Raw genomic sequence first — 12,518 nt, 5'->3', positions numbered from 1 at the left:
GTGAGTCGAATTGGGGATCTTGAGGTCAAGTAGCAGTAGATGTTTTCGTGTCAGCAGTCAGTGGTGGAAAGTGATGTAAGACTACGGGGCAGTCGTAGCATTTTGTAGTAGCTCGTTGGCGGAGTCGGGGCGAGGCCCTTATCTCCTAACATTCAGATAGGGATCGGGAATGGAAAGTGGATGAGAATGGTATGGAGTTACCTATATAGTCATGGAGGGATGAGACCCTGGAAGAGGCCTCTCCAGGATACAGTCGGGTGAGACCCGTGGGCGGGGCCCGTATGAGGATAGCAGTATAGGTGAGACCTGAGAGCCGGGTGGCTCAGTAGTACGGTTGGGTGAGACCCGTGGGTGAGGCCCGTGAGTTTTAGCAGCACAGGTAGGACCTGGTAGGATCTTAGCGTCTAGACAAGGGGATCGGGGATCCCAGGAAAATTGTAGTGCTAGCATGGTGGAATAGATTGAGCAGTATATGTGGCGGAAGTATCTTCGAATGTCGTTGGGAGCGACTAGTGGTTGTGCTGGGTCAGTAATCGGTGAGAGTCGGTAATCCAGGTATTGATAGGTTGGTAGGGACCAGGATGGTCTCAGTTCATTCGGAAGCCAGATAAGAATAGCAGGATTTCTAGTCAGTAGCAGTGCGGGGATGCAGAGTATGGTGGGATTCAGTTAGTCGATCGCGGGGTGCTCGACACCGAATGATAGTAGGAAGAATGCCCAGTGGTTACTGGCAACGATGACCCGTACTGGGGGTGACGGGAGTAATAAATTTGGTGAGGAAAGGGTCTTCACCACGGCAGAAGGGATAGATGGTTATGGAGCATTGCCTTGGGGAGGCAAGGAAAGCGCGTAAGGAAAGAAAGGGTGAACCCTACGGGGTCAGTGCGGTATTTGGAAATTACCAAAAGATTGTCGGTTGAGTAAGTTGTGTTATAGGATGTTCAGGCTCGGGATGGACCCGAGATTATTATCTGTAAGGATTGATATTGGTCTGAATGACTGAACGGAAGGCCAGCAAAGTTAGGCAGCTGGTGCTAGAATGGATGGTGGGGCTTTGGAGGTTGATCGCCGACAGTAGAGTATAGTAAACTTCGAGGGCGAAGTTTAGTTTAAGTGGGGGAGAGTTGTAACACCCAAAGTTTCAAAATCCATGAAAGGAAAGAAAAGCCCTAATTAAAGGGCCGACTCGGCGAGTCCAAGGAGGGACTCGGCGAGTCCGAGCGGGATCCGGGTCGAGGTGTAAGCGACCGACTCGGCGAGTCTGGTCTGTGCGTGGAAAACCCTAAATTCGGGACTTGGGTCCTATATAAATGTCTTAATCTTCTTCCTAGGGTCCCTTACTGTCTCTTTAGCCCTGGATATCAAACCCTAGCCGTCATATCTCCTAGTTGAGCCTTGGAAGGTGCATTTAAGCTTGGGAAAAGGAAGAAGGAACTTGGAGGAGCAAGAAGGAGCTATAGATCTGGGATTGTGAGTTCATTTTGAGCACTTGGAGGTAATAAACTAGTTCCTGGACTCTTTTTGCACCTAGATCTATGTGTGGTTGTTGGGGCTCTTTTGCCATAATGTTATTATTTTGGGTTAGAAGCCGGATCTGGAGTTGCTACTTCAGATTCAAGTGTTTTAGGGCCTGGAGGAGCATAAAGTATCAGCCATTGAGTCGATTTTGAAGTCCCTTGGCCTTACACCCTAGTTAATGGCGTATCTTGCCTAGATCTCCTTCTCTACACGTAAAGTTTGCAACTTTATGTGTGGAATGGGCTTGGGAAGGGTGGATCTATAGTTTGGAGTCCATGCATGACTCAAAAATCCTCTGCATGTAAGGAGATCTGAAGGGACTCGACGAGTCCTTTGAGTGGACTCGGCGAGTAGCATGAAGTTTTGGAGAAACTCGACGAGTGGGATGAACAACTCGTCGAGTCGTATGAAGATTGCCTTGGACTCGGCGAGTCAGGTCGCAAAACCCCAAACCCTTCGAGTCGTGACTCGAATCAGTGAGTCGGGTGGAGACTCAGTGAGTTGAGCAGGTTTGGACTCAGAAATCGGTAGACTCGGCGAGTCGAGTCGCGAATGAAAGGAATCTAATCATTTTGAACTCGGCTAGTCAGTAGGGTGACTCGGCGAGTAGGGTTGACCTGGAAGGTTGACTTTGACCAGGACTTTGACTTTGGACCAGGGTGGACTTGATTGTCTTTCGGAGGTCAGTTAGACTCAGTGTTGCATTGATATTGGTAGTTCGGGGAGCAAGGGGAGTAGGAGTTCCGTGAGTTGTCGGGAAGCAGCTAGTGAGATCATCAGCAAGTTCAGCCAGTTCAGGTGAGTTTCCCTTTTGTGTGAATGGGTCTAAGGCCATAATGCTGGCCCATGTAGTTATGAGTAGAAGACCTGGGGGTTAGCCCTAGGCACAGTATGCTAGCATTGTTTGCAGTACGAGGTCCAGTAATAGCGGGCGGGCGCCCAAGGAATTGTTTATATATGATAGTTTATACTTGTTGTCTGTGTGATACATGTATGTACCTGGTAGGGAGGTGAGTGTGGGCGAGGTCCCGTATCTCACCAATAGCAGAGTGTGGATGGGGTTCCATATCTCACTAGTAGCAGATTAGGAGCGAGGCCCGAATTAGAACAGGAGTGGGAGTGGGCTAGGCCCGTACCTCACTACCATTAGGAGCATGGATGGGGTTCCATGACTCCTCAGTAGCAGGACATGGGCGAGGCCCAGGGAAGGCGAGGCCTTAGGACAGAACCAGTTGCATGTGTTAGTTATGTGTTATGAATGTTTATGTGTTATTATTTGTTGACGGGCGAGGCCCTGTGACAGGCGAGGCCTAAGTAAAACAGATCTGTATCCGAGCGGGGCTCGAAGCCAGGCGGGGCCTGGAGCGGCGGGGCCGTTGTAGCGGGCGAGGCCCGTGGTAAGGGGCGAGGCCCAAGATAGGGGGCGTGGCCCAGTATGTGCAGTATGTGGTTATGCATGGTATGTGGTAGGGTGGGGAACTCACTAAGCTTCGTGCTTACGGTTTTCAGTTTTGGTTTCAGGTACTTCCGGTAGCGGAGGGAAGAGCTCGGGGTGATCGCATGGCACACACCATAGATTAGACAGCCTGGGGATGTTTACTCTGATAACGAACATATGTTTTGAAAACTTATACTCATATTATGTTTTGGATGATGATGTTACTTTAAGTAATGATTTATTAAAGAAATTTTTGGTCTTAAATTTTGGGTCGTTACAAGACTGGAGGGTCCAACACAAGTTGTGAGACCGGAAGGTCTTCACTGAGACACATAACCGAAGAGTCCACACCGAGCCGTGAGACCACAGGGTCCTCACCGAGATGTGTGATCGGAGGGTCCATGCTGAACTATAGCCATGAGAGGCTTATTATTTGTGCATGTGGTATTTTGGGAAACTCACTAAGTTTCGTGCTTACCATGTTGTGTGATATGTGTTTCATGTACTTCTCAGGATTGCGGGAAGGCGTCGGCTTGATTGTACACACTTGTTCGAGACTATGTTTGAGGATTCTGGGATACTATCAGTTATTTTGTTGATTTGTGTTTGACATTTGAGACATTTGTGGTTTTTGAGAAATGTGACATTGAGTTTTTATGTGTTTTAAAAATGAAAATTTTGGTTGAAAATTTAGAGTGTTACATTTTTAGGGCTCGAACTTAAAAAAGTTCACTGAGAACTTTTAACAAACACCTAGTAGGCAAATGTTTCAGCATTTAATCAAACTTACATCTGGTATCGAGTAAGCTTCAAATCACAAGTACATAAACTAACAAACCTATCTTTGTTGAGATAGATTGGTACATTTAACCCAATTCATTAAGTGTATCGACTTTTTTTTTTCAAAAACCTTGGAGACTCTACCCATTAAAGGCTCAAAAGAAATACAAGGAAGACCAAGGATTGGTTGAATTGACGGTACTCAGTCGTGGGTCAATTCCTTCTGCGTGTCTGAATGTCGGTCACTGGAGTGTAGACAATGAAGTCAAACGTTGGAGCGTAGATGTTGGGGATATATGCTGAAACTTGATTTGGGAGATTTTATTAATCGTTTGTGTTGCTTCCATATGACAATCGATCGATACTGGCAGTGGTGTTGACGACGTTGTCACCAAATTCTGATAACTTAGAAAATCAAAAAACCAATCCCTTTCATACAGATTTCGGAGAAAATTTCAAGTAAAACATAAAGAAGAAGAAACGAAAGAGACAAATTGATAAGCTTAATTCACAAAACAATTGGAGAGGGTTTCATCTTTTGAACATAACATAAGAAGTGAAAGAGAAGAACACTCAATTGATTGGCACATAACTTTTTTATTATTTGTAGTGACCAATTTACCCGTACCTATTTACCCTTATTAGGAAGACAAAAAACTTCCATTTATTATAAAAAATGTCACCGAGTTTTGTATTAAAAAAAACACCAATTAATTATAGTCAATCATTTTCAATAATAAAATGTTAAAAATTATATTCGCACTCTTCATCAAATTTCAAGTCCTTATTTGATATATATATATATATATATATATATATATATATATATATATATATATATATATATATATATATATATATATATATATATATATATATATATATATATATATATATATATATATATATATATATATAGGGTTAGGTTAATGTGAGACAGCTTAATTTTGTGAAACCGTGAGACGCATTTTTTTTATTTTTTTTATTTTTTATTTTTATTTTTATTTTTTTTAGTTTATTCAAGTTCCGAAAATAATATTTAAAAAAAGAATTTTTGGATTTTTCCATTTATTTTACATTTTAAAATTATTTTTTAAAATATGTACAGTGTAATATTCTATTAGAATATTTCACGTATTTTAAAAAATAATAATTTTTTTTAATTTTTTTTTACTTAATTCAAGTTCCGAAAATAATATTTAAAAAAAGAATTTTTAGATTTTTTCATTTATTTTGCATTTTAAAATTATTTTTTAGAATATGTTAGTGTAATATTCTATTAGAATATTTCACTTATTTATTTTAAAAAAAAACGGGATTTTGTTTTATTTTTTTTAGTTAATTCAAGTTCCGAAAATAATATTTAAAAAAAAAGAATTTTTGGATTTTTCTATTTATTTTGCATTTTAAAATTATTTTTAGATTTGGTCTTACGGTCTCATAAAATTAGAATGGTATCAAATGAACCTGAACACACACACATATATATATATATGTATATATATATATATATATATATATATATATATATATATATATATATATATATATATATATATATATATATATATATATATATATATATATATATATATATATATCATTTTAGAAGGTGCCACACACCCACACCCTACTCTCCCTCTCACTTTAAAGAAAAGGAATAAAAGAAGTGTGTTGTTGATCTTGTTTGTAATCTAGTAGGTACTTATTCATGTGTTTGTGTGGATGAACCGTAGAAATAATCAATTTTGGTAACTAGTCTTTTTTTTTTTATCATCAAATGTCACACATTCTCATTGAGATAGTATTTTGAACATCTCATTTAGTTTGTTCTAATTGTTCTAATTGGATCCATGGTTCTTGGAGATTATAAATTAAAAACTAATTTTTTTGTTTATGCTGCTTTTGATTATTAACTTGTTCTAATCAACAATCCCCAACATGCAACGACAGTGAAGTGTTTCATGATCGATCGACTGACAATAGTTTACCGAGGATCTTGTAAGAAGATCGATTAATCATTTTGGTTTTCTCAATATTTAGTAAGATTTCTTAGGATATCTTTGTTATATGATTTTGATGATACTTTTACAACCATAACATGTAAAAACATTTTTTTATCGAAATAATTACGTATCACATGGTTTGCTACATTTCGATTCATCCAAATATCCAATACAGAGAACGTTTTAGTGCTTATGGTTTCAACTTACTATAATATATAGGCCTAAAACTAAAGGCCATTTTTCATTGGGCCAAACTTTTGTGGCCCACTACAAAAAAAATAAAATTCCAAAACCACATCAAAAAATTAGAGAAGAAACCAATCGGGTGCCGAAATAAGGCCCAATGTCCATATCTTTGGAGCGGGTTTTTTTTCCTAGGGTTCAGCAGTCACTGCATCGGTCGAGCAGACGGAGCTTGACGAAATCGAAATGGGGAGGAGGATACTGAACGACGCTTTGAGGACGATGGTTAATGCCGAGAAGAGAGGTTTTGCATCCGCTCAGCTTCAACCCATCTCCAATGTCATCTCTTCTTTTCTCACCATCATGAAACAACGAGGTACACTTCCTCATCTTCTCATACATCTTGTCATTTCAAATCGAGTGAGTTGTTGGATGTGGAATCAAAATTTCAACCATGTAATCCAGTGTTTGTGTTCATGTTCATGGTGAACTGGATTACGATTGACTTGCAGATTCTTCTCTGAGTCAGTTCGTATATGCATTTTCAATTCGTATCAGTTTCACCATAATAGGAGTAGTCTCGATTATCATTCTTCTTCTTCTTCTTAAGTGATCTTCTCATGTCTTAATTCTGACTATTTGCCTCAAAAGAGCAAATCAATATGTAGATCGAACACTGCTCGTTGTGAAACATAAGCTAACTTAACTCAATCTCGCAGTTATTTCATGTCATCAAATAGGTTCATAAACATGATTCTTAATCTATTTGTAATCAGTTTTTTTATAAACATATTTCACTGCTTTTAATCACAGGGTATGTCAAGAATTTCGAAGTCTATGATCCTCATAGAGTAGGAAAAATAAAGGTTGAACTGCTGGGTAGGATTAAAGATTGTCGAGCAATTACATACAGACAAGACATTAAAGCTCATGAGATAGAGAATTACAGACTACGAACACTTCCAACACAGCAGGTTTGCTGTTCATAATTTCTACTTATGTCATTTATAACTCTTGAAGTGAATACATATACCATTTTTAAACTTATTCTTCTTCTTGATGAAATTGTTTTTGATGCAGTGGGGGTATGTGGTGATCACGACGCCAAATGGTGTATTGGATCATGAAGAAGCAATTCGACAGAATGTTGGGGGTCAAGTTTTGGGTTACTTTTATTGAGCATATCTGCATATGTGTTGTGTTTCCCCTTTGCATGTAGAACAAGTTGGGATTCATTTTGAAGTTGCAACTAGATATCATAAAAGTAGCAATTTACATATTGTTTGTTAAAAGAGAAATATGAAGCACAAGTGCTTTAAATCTAATTATCCGTGGTTTGATTCACATGTGAGAAATAATTCTGAAATTAATTGAAAGCCAAGCGAATCATGTTTTCAACCATGTTACTTGTCATTTTTCTTTTTTGTCGAACTTTGTAATATCTTGATTTCCTTTCACCAGTAATTTCATCTCTACTTAATTAAGTTGATAATCAATGGCTTAATTTTTGACTTAATGAGTTTTATTGGTTAAACACACAAACTTGACAATTGTACATGATTATTTCCTTTTTACAAAACATGGCATAATGACTTAATGAGCCAAGTCAAAAAGTTTGGGCGTAATGTTATAAGGCACTAACTATTTACCTATTTGTTTTAGATATTCTACCAAGCTATTTTAGTGTTAAAATTGATAAAATATTATAGAAATTGTTGGTTGAAAAAATAAATATAAAATCATTAACATGGTTTATTACTTTATTTGGTTAAACTTTACCCATATAGGACTAAGAGAAAACAATCTTATTTGAAGTTGACAATAGTTTATAAATGATAAATTTCACAAAAGTCTAGATTTTTACAACAATTCGGTTTTGATATTTTTTTTGTCTCAAATTAGGCATTATTTTACAAATTTGTTATAATTTTGATAATTTAACCCTAGGCTGTCAAGTGATGTGATATGCCGACATTATATGATGACGTGTTAGTAAACTATTTGGTGATATTGTATTTCTAGGCGTGATGAAAAGAAAAAAAGTCTAAAATATTGTGAATTTGTGATAGTTATCCAAAATACTGGAACATTTATGGAGTATCCAAAATATATAGTGACTTTTGTGATATTTATTCAAAATATAGTGAAGTTTTCATGGATAGTTACGTTGATAAATTAATTTTGTTTTAACTTAATTGTTTTTGTTTAACAACTTAAAAATATCAATAAATATTTAGTTTAAAAAATATTTACGTTTAATAAATCATTATCCTTATTTATACTTGATGTGAAGTGGATCTCTGTAGTATGTATCGTCGGTGGTCTGCTTCAGCCTTGATGAAGATCTGTATCATAGGAAAGGAAACATGCAGTCAGCCGTGCTCCGGGAGGGTGTCATGGGAGAACGCTTTGACGGTCAAGTTAGTTTCCAAGAGAGATGTGTATGTGAGTGAGTATAAAGTGGGGAAAATCATAGTTAAATCCCTTTATCGTTAAAGGCATGTGCCGTTTTATAGTGAGGCTCTTGCACAGATCCCGCTCGGGGAGTCATGGGTGCTAGGCTCACTAATTGGTATGTCGTACATTTATTTTTTGCCTAAGCCGCAGATTGGCTTTGCAATGATATTGTGCACCATCACCGAAGTTCGCATGTGCTCCTTTGTCACATGACTACTTGCATGCGCATGTTCTAGGTTGGCCAATAAACCATGACAGGGCAGAAGGGCCGATAGGGTATCAACTCTCCTAGAGAGGTTGATCCTTAGTATCTTTAGTTTTTCCGGTGTTGCTAAAAGACACGTTATCAATACTGATTTTGATATATTATATAATACACTATTTTGTAATAATGATCGATTCTTTATAACTTTGAAGATTTTTTTATAACTTTTGAAGAAATGGTAGTGATTTAAAATCATTAAAGAATGTTTCAAAGCTTGTGAATACTTATATTCTTGAGATTGCATCAAATGTGAACTTGAAACCTAAAAAGATAAATTCATTTGAAAAGGCTCTTCTGAAATCTTCAAGATCTTTAAATGACGGAGTATAGAGCTTTAAATATTTATTTTAAAGTCTATTTCTTATATTCAAAGAAGTTAATGGAAAAAATGATGATTTTTTTAACTATATGAATTCAACGTAGGATCTCATGTAGGGGTGGCAACTCTCAAACTAATTCGTAACCCGACACTAAACCAATCTGAAAATAGACGGGTCTGGGTTGAGATTTTTGACACGTGAACCCGTCAACTCGCCAAGCCGCTAACTCATTCATTTCGTAGGTTTGGTTGGGTTACCTGTTTGGGTTAGCAGGTCAACCCGTGTGTGTGTGTGTGTATATATATATATATATATATTACATTTTAAAAAAATAAATATATTTAATTATTAATGAAATTTGATTTCCTTCCATATTCATAATATTTCGTATCATTATATTCCTTCTATATATATATATTTGTTTAGTATGTGTTTGTGGTGCCCTAATCAAAAAAGAAAAAAACACATCTTTTCATTTTTAGATACTCACGAGTCATGAATTAAGAACATATCTGTTTTGTATGAATGTTTTTATTATTCTATTTTATTTAGATGTTAATGACTTTATGAATTTATATTGAAAATATATTTTTTAAGTTAAATAGTTTAATTACTTTATGACTTTATGTTAAAAAACCTCATTTTTAAAGTGTGTTGCTTATTTATTAAACGAGTTATATATATACTTAAACGGGTTATATGAGTTGAGTTGAGTTAGATTTCCAACCCACTAACTCATATATTATATAGATTGGGTTGAGTTTATATGTTCTAACCCGCCGAATCAAGGACCCACCAATTTGAATCCAACCCAATTATTAGGCCTAATCTCATGTGTTTTCTTGATTCATAATCATTATAGATTTAATATTGGTAGAGTAAGAAAATGTTGCCTTCAACTACATGTATCACAATGCATTGTCGTCATTTATTAAAGTTAAAAAAATATTATCATTTACAAATAGGTTAATGTTATTGACGATTAATCAACCATTCAAATCTTTTAATTTAGTCACTAAAAACTATTTATACATATTGTTGAAAATTTAAAATGTTTATATTAACAATCAAATATTTACTCTAACATGACATTCAGTTATACTATTTATAGTTTTTTATTAAGATGATAAATAAAATAGAGTTAATAGGAACATAATTAGTTTATAAATATGACCATACATGAAAATTTCACAAAAATCACTATGTTTTAGATAAATATTCCAAAAGTCACCATATTTTAAAAACTTCAGAAAAATCATTATATTAATTTTTTTTTTTAATTTTTCCATATTTTGATGTCACGATACCACATCATTAAAACTGACATATCAGCATGACACATTTGCTAGCAACCTGGTTGAGCGGTCACGTAATTAGAATTATAACAAATTGATAAAAAAAATCCAATTTGAAAAAATAAAATATTCAATGTCAATCGAATTTTTGTGAAACCTGGTTAATTTCATAGAATTTACCATTTATAAAAAAAAAAACTCACTTTATGTTATGTGTTATAAAGATTAATGAACATTGTAGTAATTAGTAAGGCTACTTATATTAAACAATACATATGCAAGTGTCACAATCTTAAGTGTGTAACCTTTCTAAAATACCAACCGATCTTGAGCTTGGGAACAAAATGCATTCTTGTAAATAATAAATAAACAAAATAGTAATAAACTCCTCCAAATAGAAGTAATAACTAATCACTAATCATTGCAAGATCCATTAATAATTTGGTAGATGTTTGCATTAATCATGAATAGATGATGATAATATCATGTTCTTTAGGCAATACAAAATTGACACATGAATATGATTGGGTAAAAAGACGATTAAGGACATGACATGACCTCTTAATTCAAACTTTGTTTCATATGTTCTCTCCTTCCACCTTTGAACCTTCAGTATCTTTAACATCTCCTGAAACATCCTGCAACTGTACACAAATAAGCTTTTTATGATGAGTGTTTCTTTTGAACATATAAATATATATACGTTTTAAGTATTATTTATCCAGATATCACTTTAATGGAAAAAAATAATAATAATAATAATAATAACTTACACCCAAGTTCTGTAAACTAACAGTAACATCTTCTTGTTGCTGTTGAAGAGTTGTTCTTAGTTCTTGAAATTCCTAGATCCCATAAAACCATGATATGAATTAGTAGCATAAACCATAATATAAATATATACATAATAATTAAAATGAAAGGCATTGAAAACAATCCTCACAGATCGAAGCTGATCCACTTCCACATTCAATGTTTTCTTCAGATCTGAAAGCTCCTGTATAAACAATTCCAAATTGCAACACAAGCTTCATTCATTTTATATCAATTAACCTTTTACAAAAATGCAATTCTTGTAGTGTTTTCTTTGGCATTTTCACAAAAATGAAATAAAAGTTGAAGAATTATGTTCAAAAAGGTAAATGATTCAGTGAATTATAAGCTTTGCAGTGAACACTTCAAAAAAAAAATGATACAAGAGATACTTACATCACGGTAGCTTTTAACTTGAGTATCTAATTTTGATCTCCAACTTTGAAGATCCTACACGTTAAAAAAAAAAAAAAAAACACAGAACTACGTAGAGTTAATAGCTTGAACGAAAAAGGGGATAAACCAACAATCAATCATAAATCAAAGCTTTACATTCTTCAAATTTTGAATTCTATCTAACAGTTCTGCTCGCGATTCTCTCAATTCCTGAAAGCAGGAACATAAATTAGGGTTTGTTACTCGTAACAAATATTGGACAACGAGATGAAAAAGTATAGTAGAACGTACTGAAATCTTAGAATTAACTGGTGTCAAGTTCTCTTTCTTCTGCAAAAAACAAAGATTCATTGAAGTCGATTAACAAGCAAAGCATCAAAGGTGGTCTATAGAGCTGAAGCAAAACAAACACAGAGTAACGATTACACACCGAAGAAAGAGGAGACGGAGCAGAATCAGCGTTGGCAGCCATCTGAATTGAGTAGATCGAAGATTAGATTGCAGAGAGATTTAAGTGGATTTCAAATTAGTTTGGGGGAGAAGAAAGAGGAGTTTGGGCGGGCGAAGTGATCTGCGGCTGCAAATGCAACCTGCGATGCGATTTGAACTTCAATTCAATTATGAGTCTTGTCGGTTGTATATTTAACTCATGGGTCTCTTCATTAAAATGACCAAACTAATATTTATTATCAATATTTTGTAAAATTATTTAATAAAAAGACTTAGGTTCTACTGGTTCCGGTTCCTACCGACAACTCTCCATCGCCGATGTCTTCCTTTAGTCGGACCTTCGTCCTCCCTCAGTCTGACCTCTGCTTAGAAAGACGTCATGACAGGTAAGCAAAATCCTTCATTTTTCTGTGAAATCAGAAATTTGCCTTCCTTTTCCTTCTGTGTATGATTTAGGGATGAGCAAAAGAACCGACACGACTGACACCGGCCCGGGAACCGAACTTGGTGGAAAATAGGAACCGAACTGGACCATCGGTTCTACTGGTTCCGGTTCCTACCGGTTCTTGTCGTGTCTTTCAATGTTGGAACCGGTCA

The 12,518-nt window shown here is 35.5% G+C and overlaps 2 protein-coding genes across 2 annotated transcripts; one reads left to right on the top strand and one right to left on the bottom strand.

The window, feature by feature from the left end:
• The first annotated feature begins 6,106 nt into the window (after positions 1-6,106).
• On the top strand, positions 6,107-7,326 carry LOC144999784 (small ribosomal subunit protein uS8my-like). The gene is made up of 3 exons (XM_078958949.1): positions 6,107-6,301; positions 6,739-6,899; positions 7,006-7,326. Exons 1-3 carry the CDS (start codon positions 6,172-6,174, stop codon positions 7,102-7,104), a joined length of 390 nt encoding a protein of 129 aa, XP_078815075.1. The 5' UTR covers positions 6,107-6,171; the 3' UTR covers positions 7,105-7,326.
• Positions 7,327-10,695: 3,369 nt separating this feature from the next.
• On the bottom strand, positions 10,696-12,105 carry LOC145001478 (uveal autoantigen with coiled-coil/ankyrin). Its single transcript, XM_078960852.1, has 7 exons — positions 11,902-12,105; positions 11,763-11,801; positions 11,628-11,681; positions 11,472-11,525; positions 11,206-11,259; positions 11,036-11,107; positions 10,696-10,906 (listed from the first exon to the last, which is right to left on the bottom strand). The coding sequence occupies exons 1-7, from the start codon at positions 11,941-11,943 to the stop codon at positions 10,841-10,843; spliced, it is 381 nt and encodes a 126-aa protein (XP_078816978.1). The 5' UTR covers positions 11,944-12,105; the 3' UTR covers positions 10,696-10,840.
• Positions 12,106-12,518: the final 413 nt, after the last annotated feature.

Source organism: Lactuca saligna, chromosome 6, assembly GCF_052625555.1.
Source record: "Lactuca saligna cultivar CGN05327 chromosome 6, ASM5262555v1, whole genome shotgun sequence".
Classification (NCBI taxonomy): Eukaryota; Viridiplantae; Streptophyta; class Magnoliopsida; order Asterales; family Asteraceae; genus Lactuca; species Lactuca saligna.
Note: the sequence above shows the minus strand (reverse complement) of the source record. Positions and strands in the feature narration are given on the sequence as shown.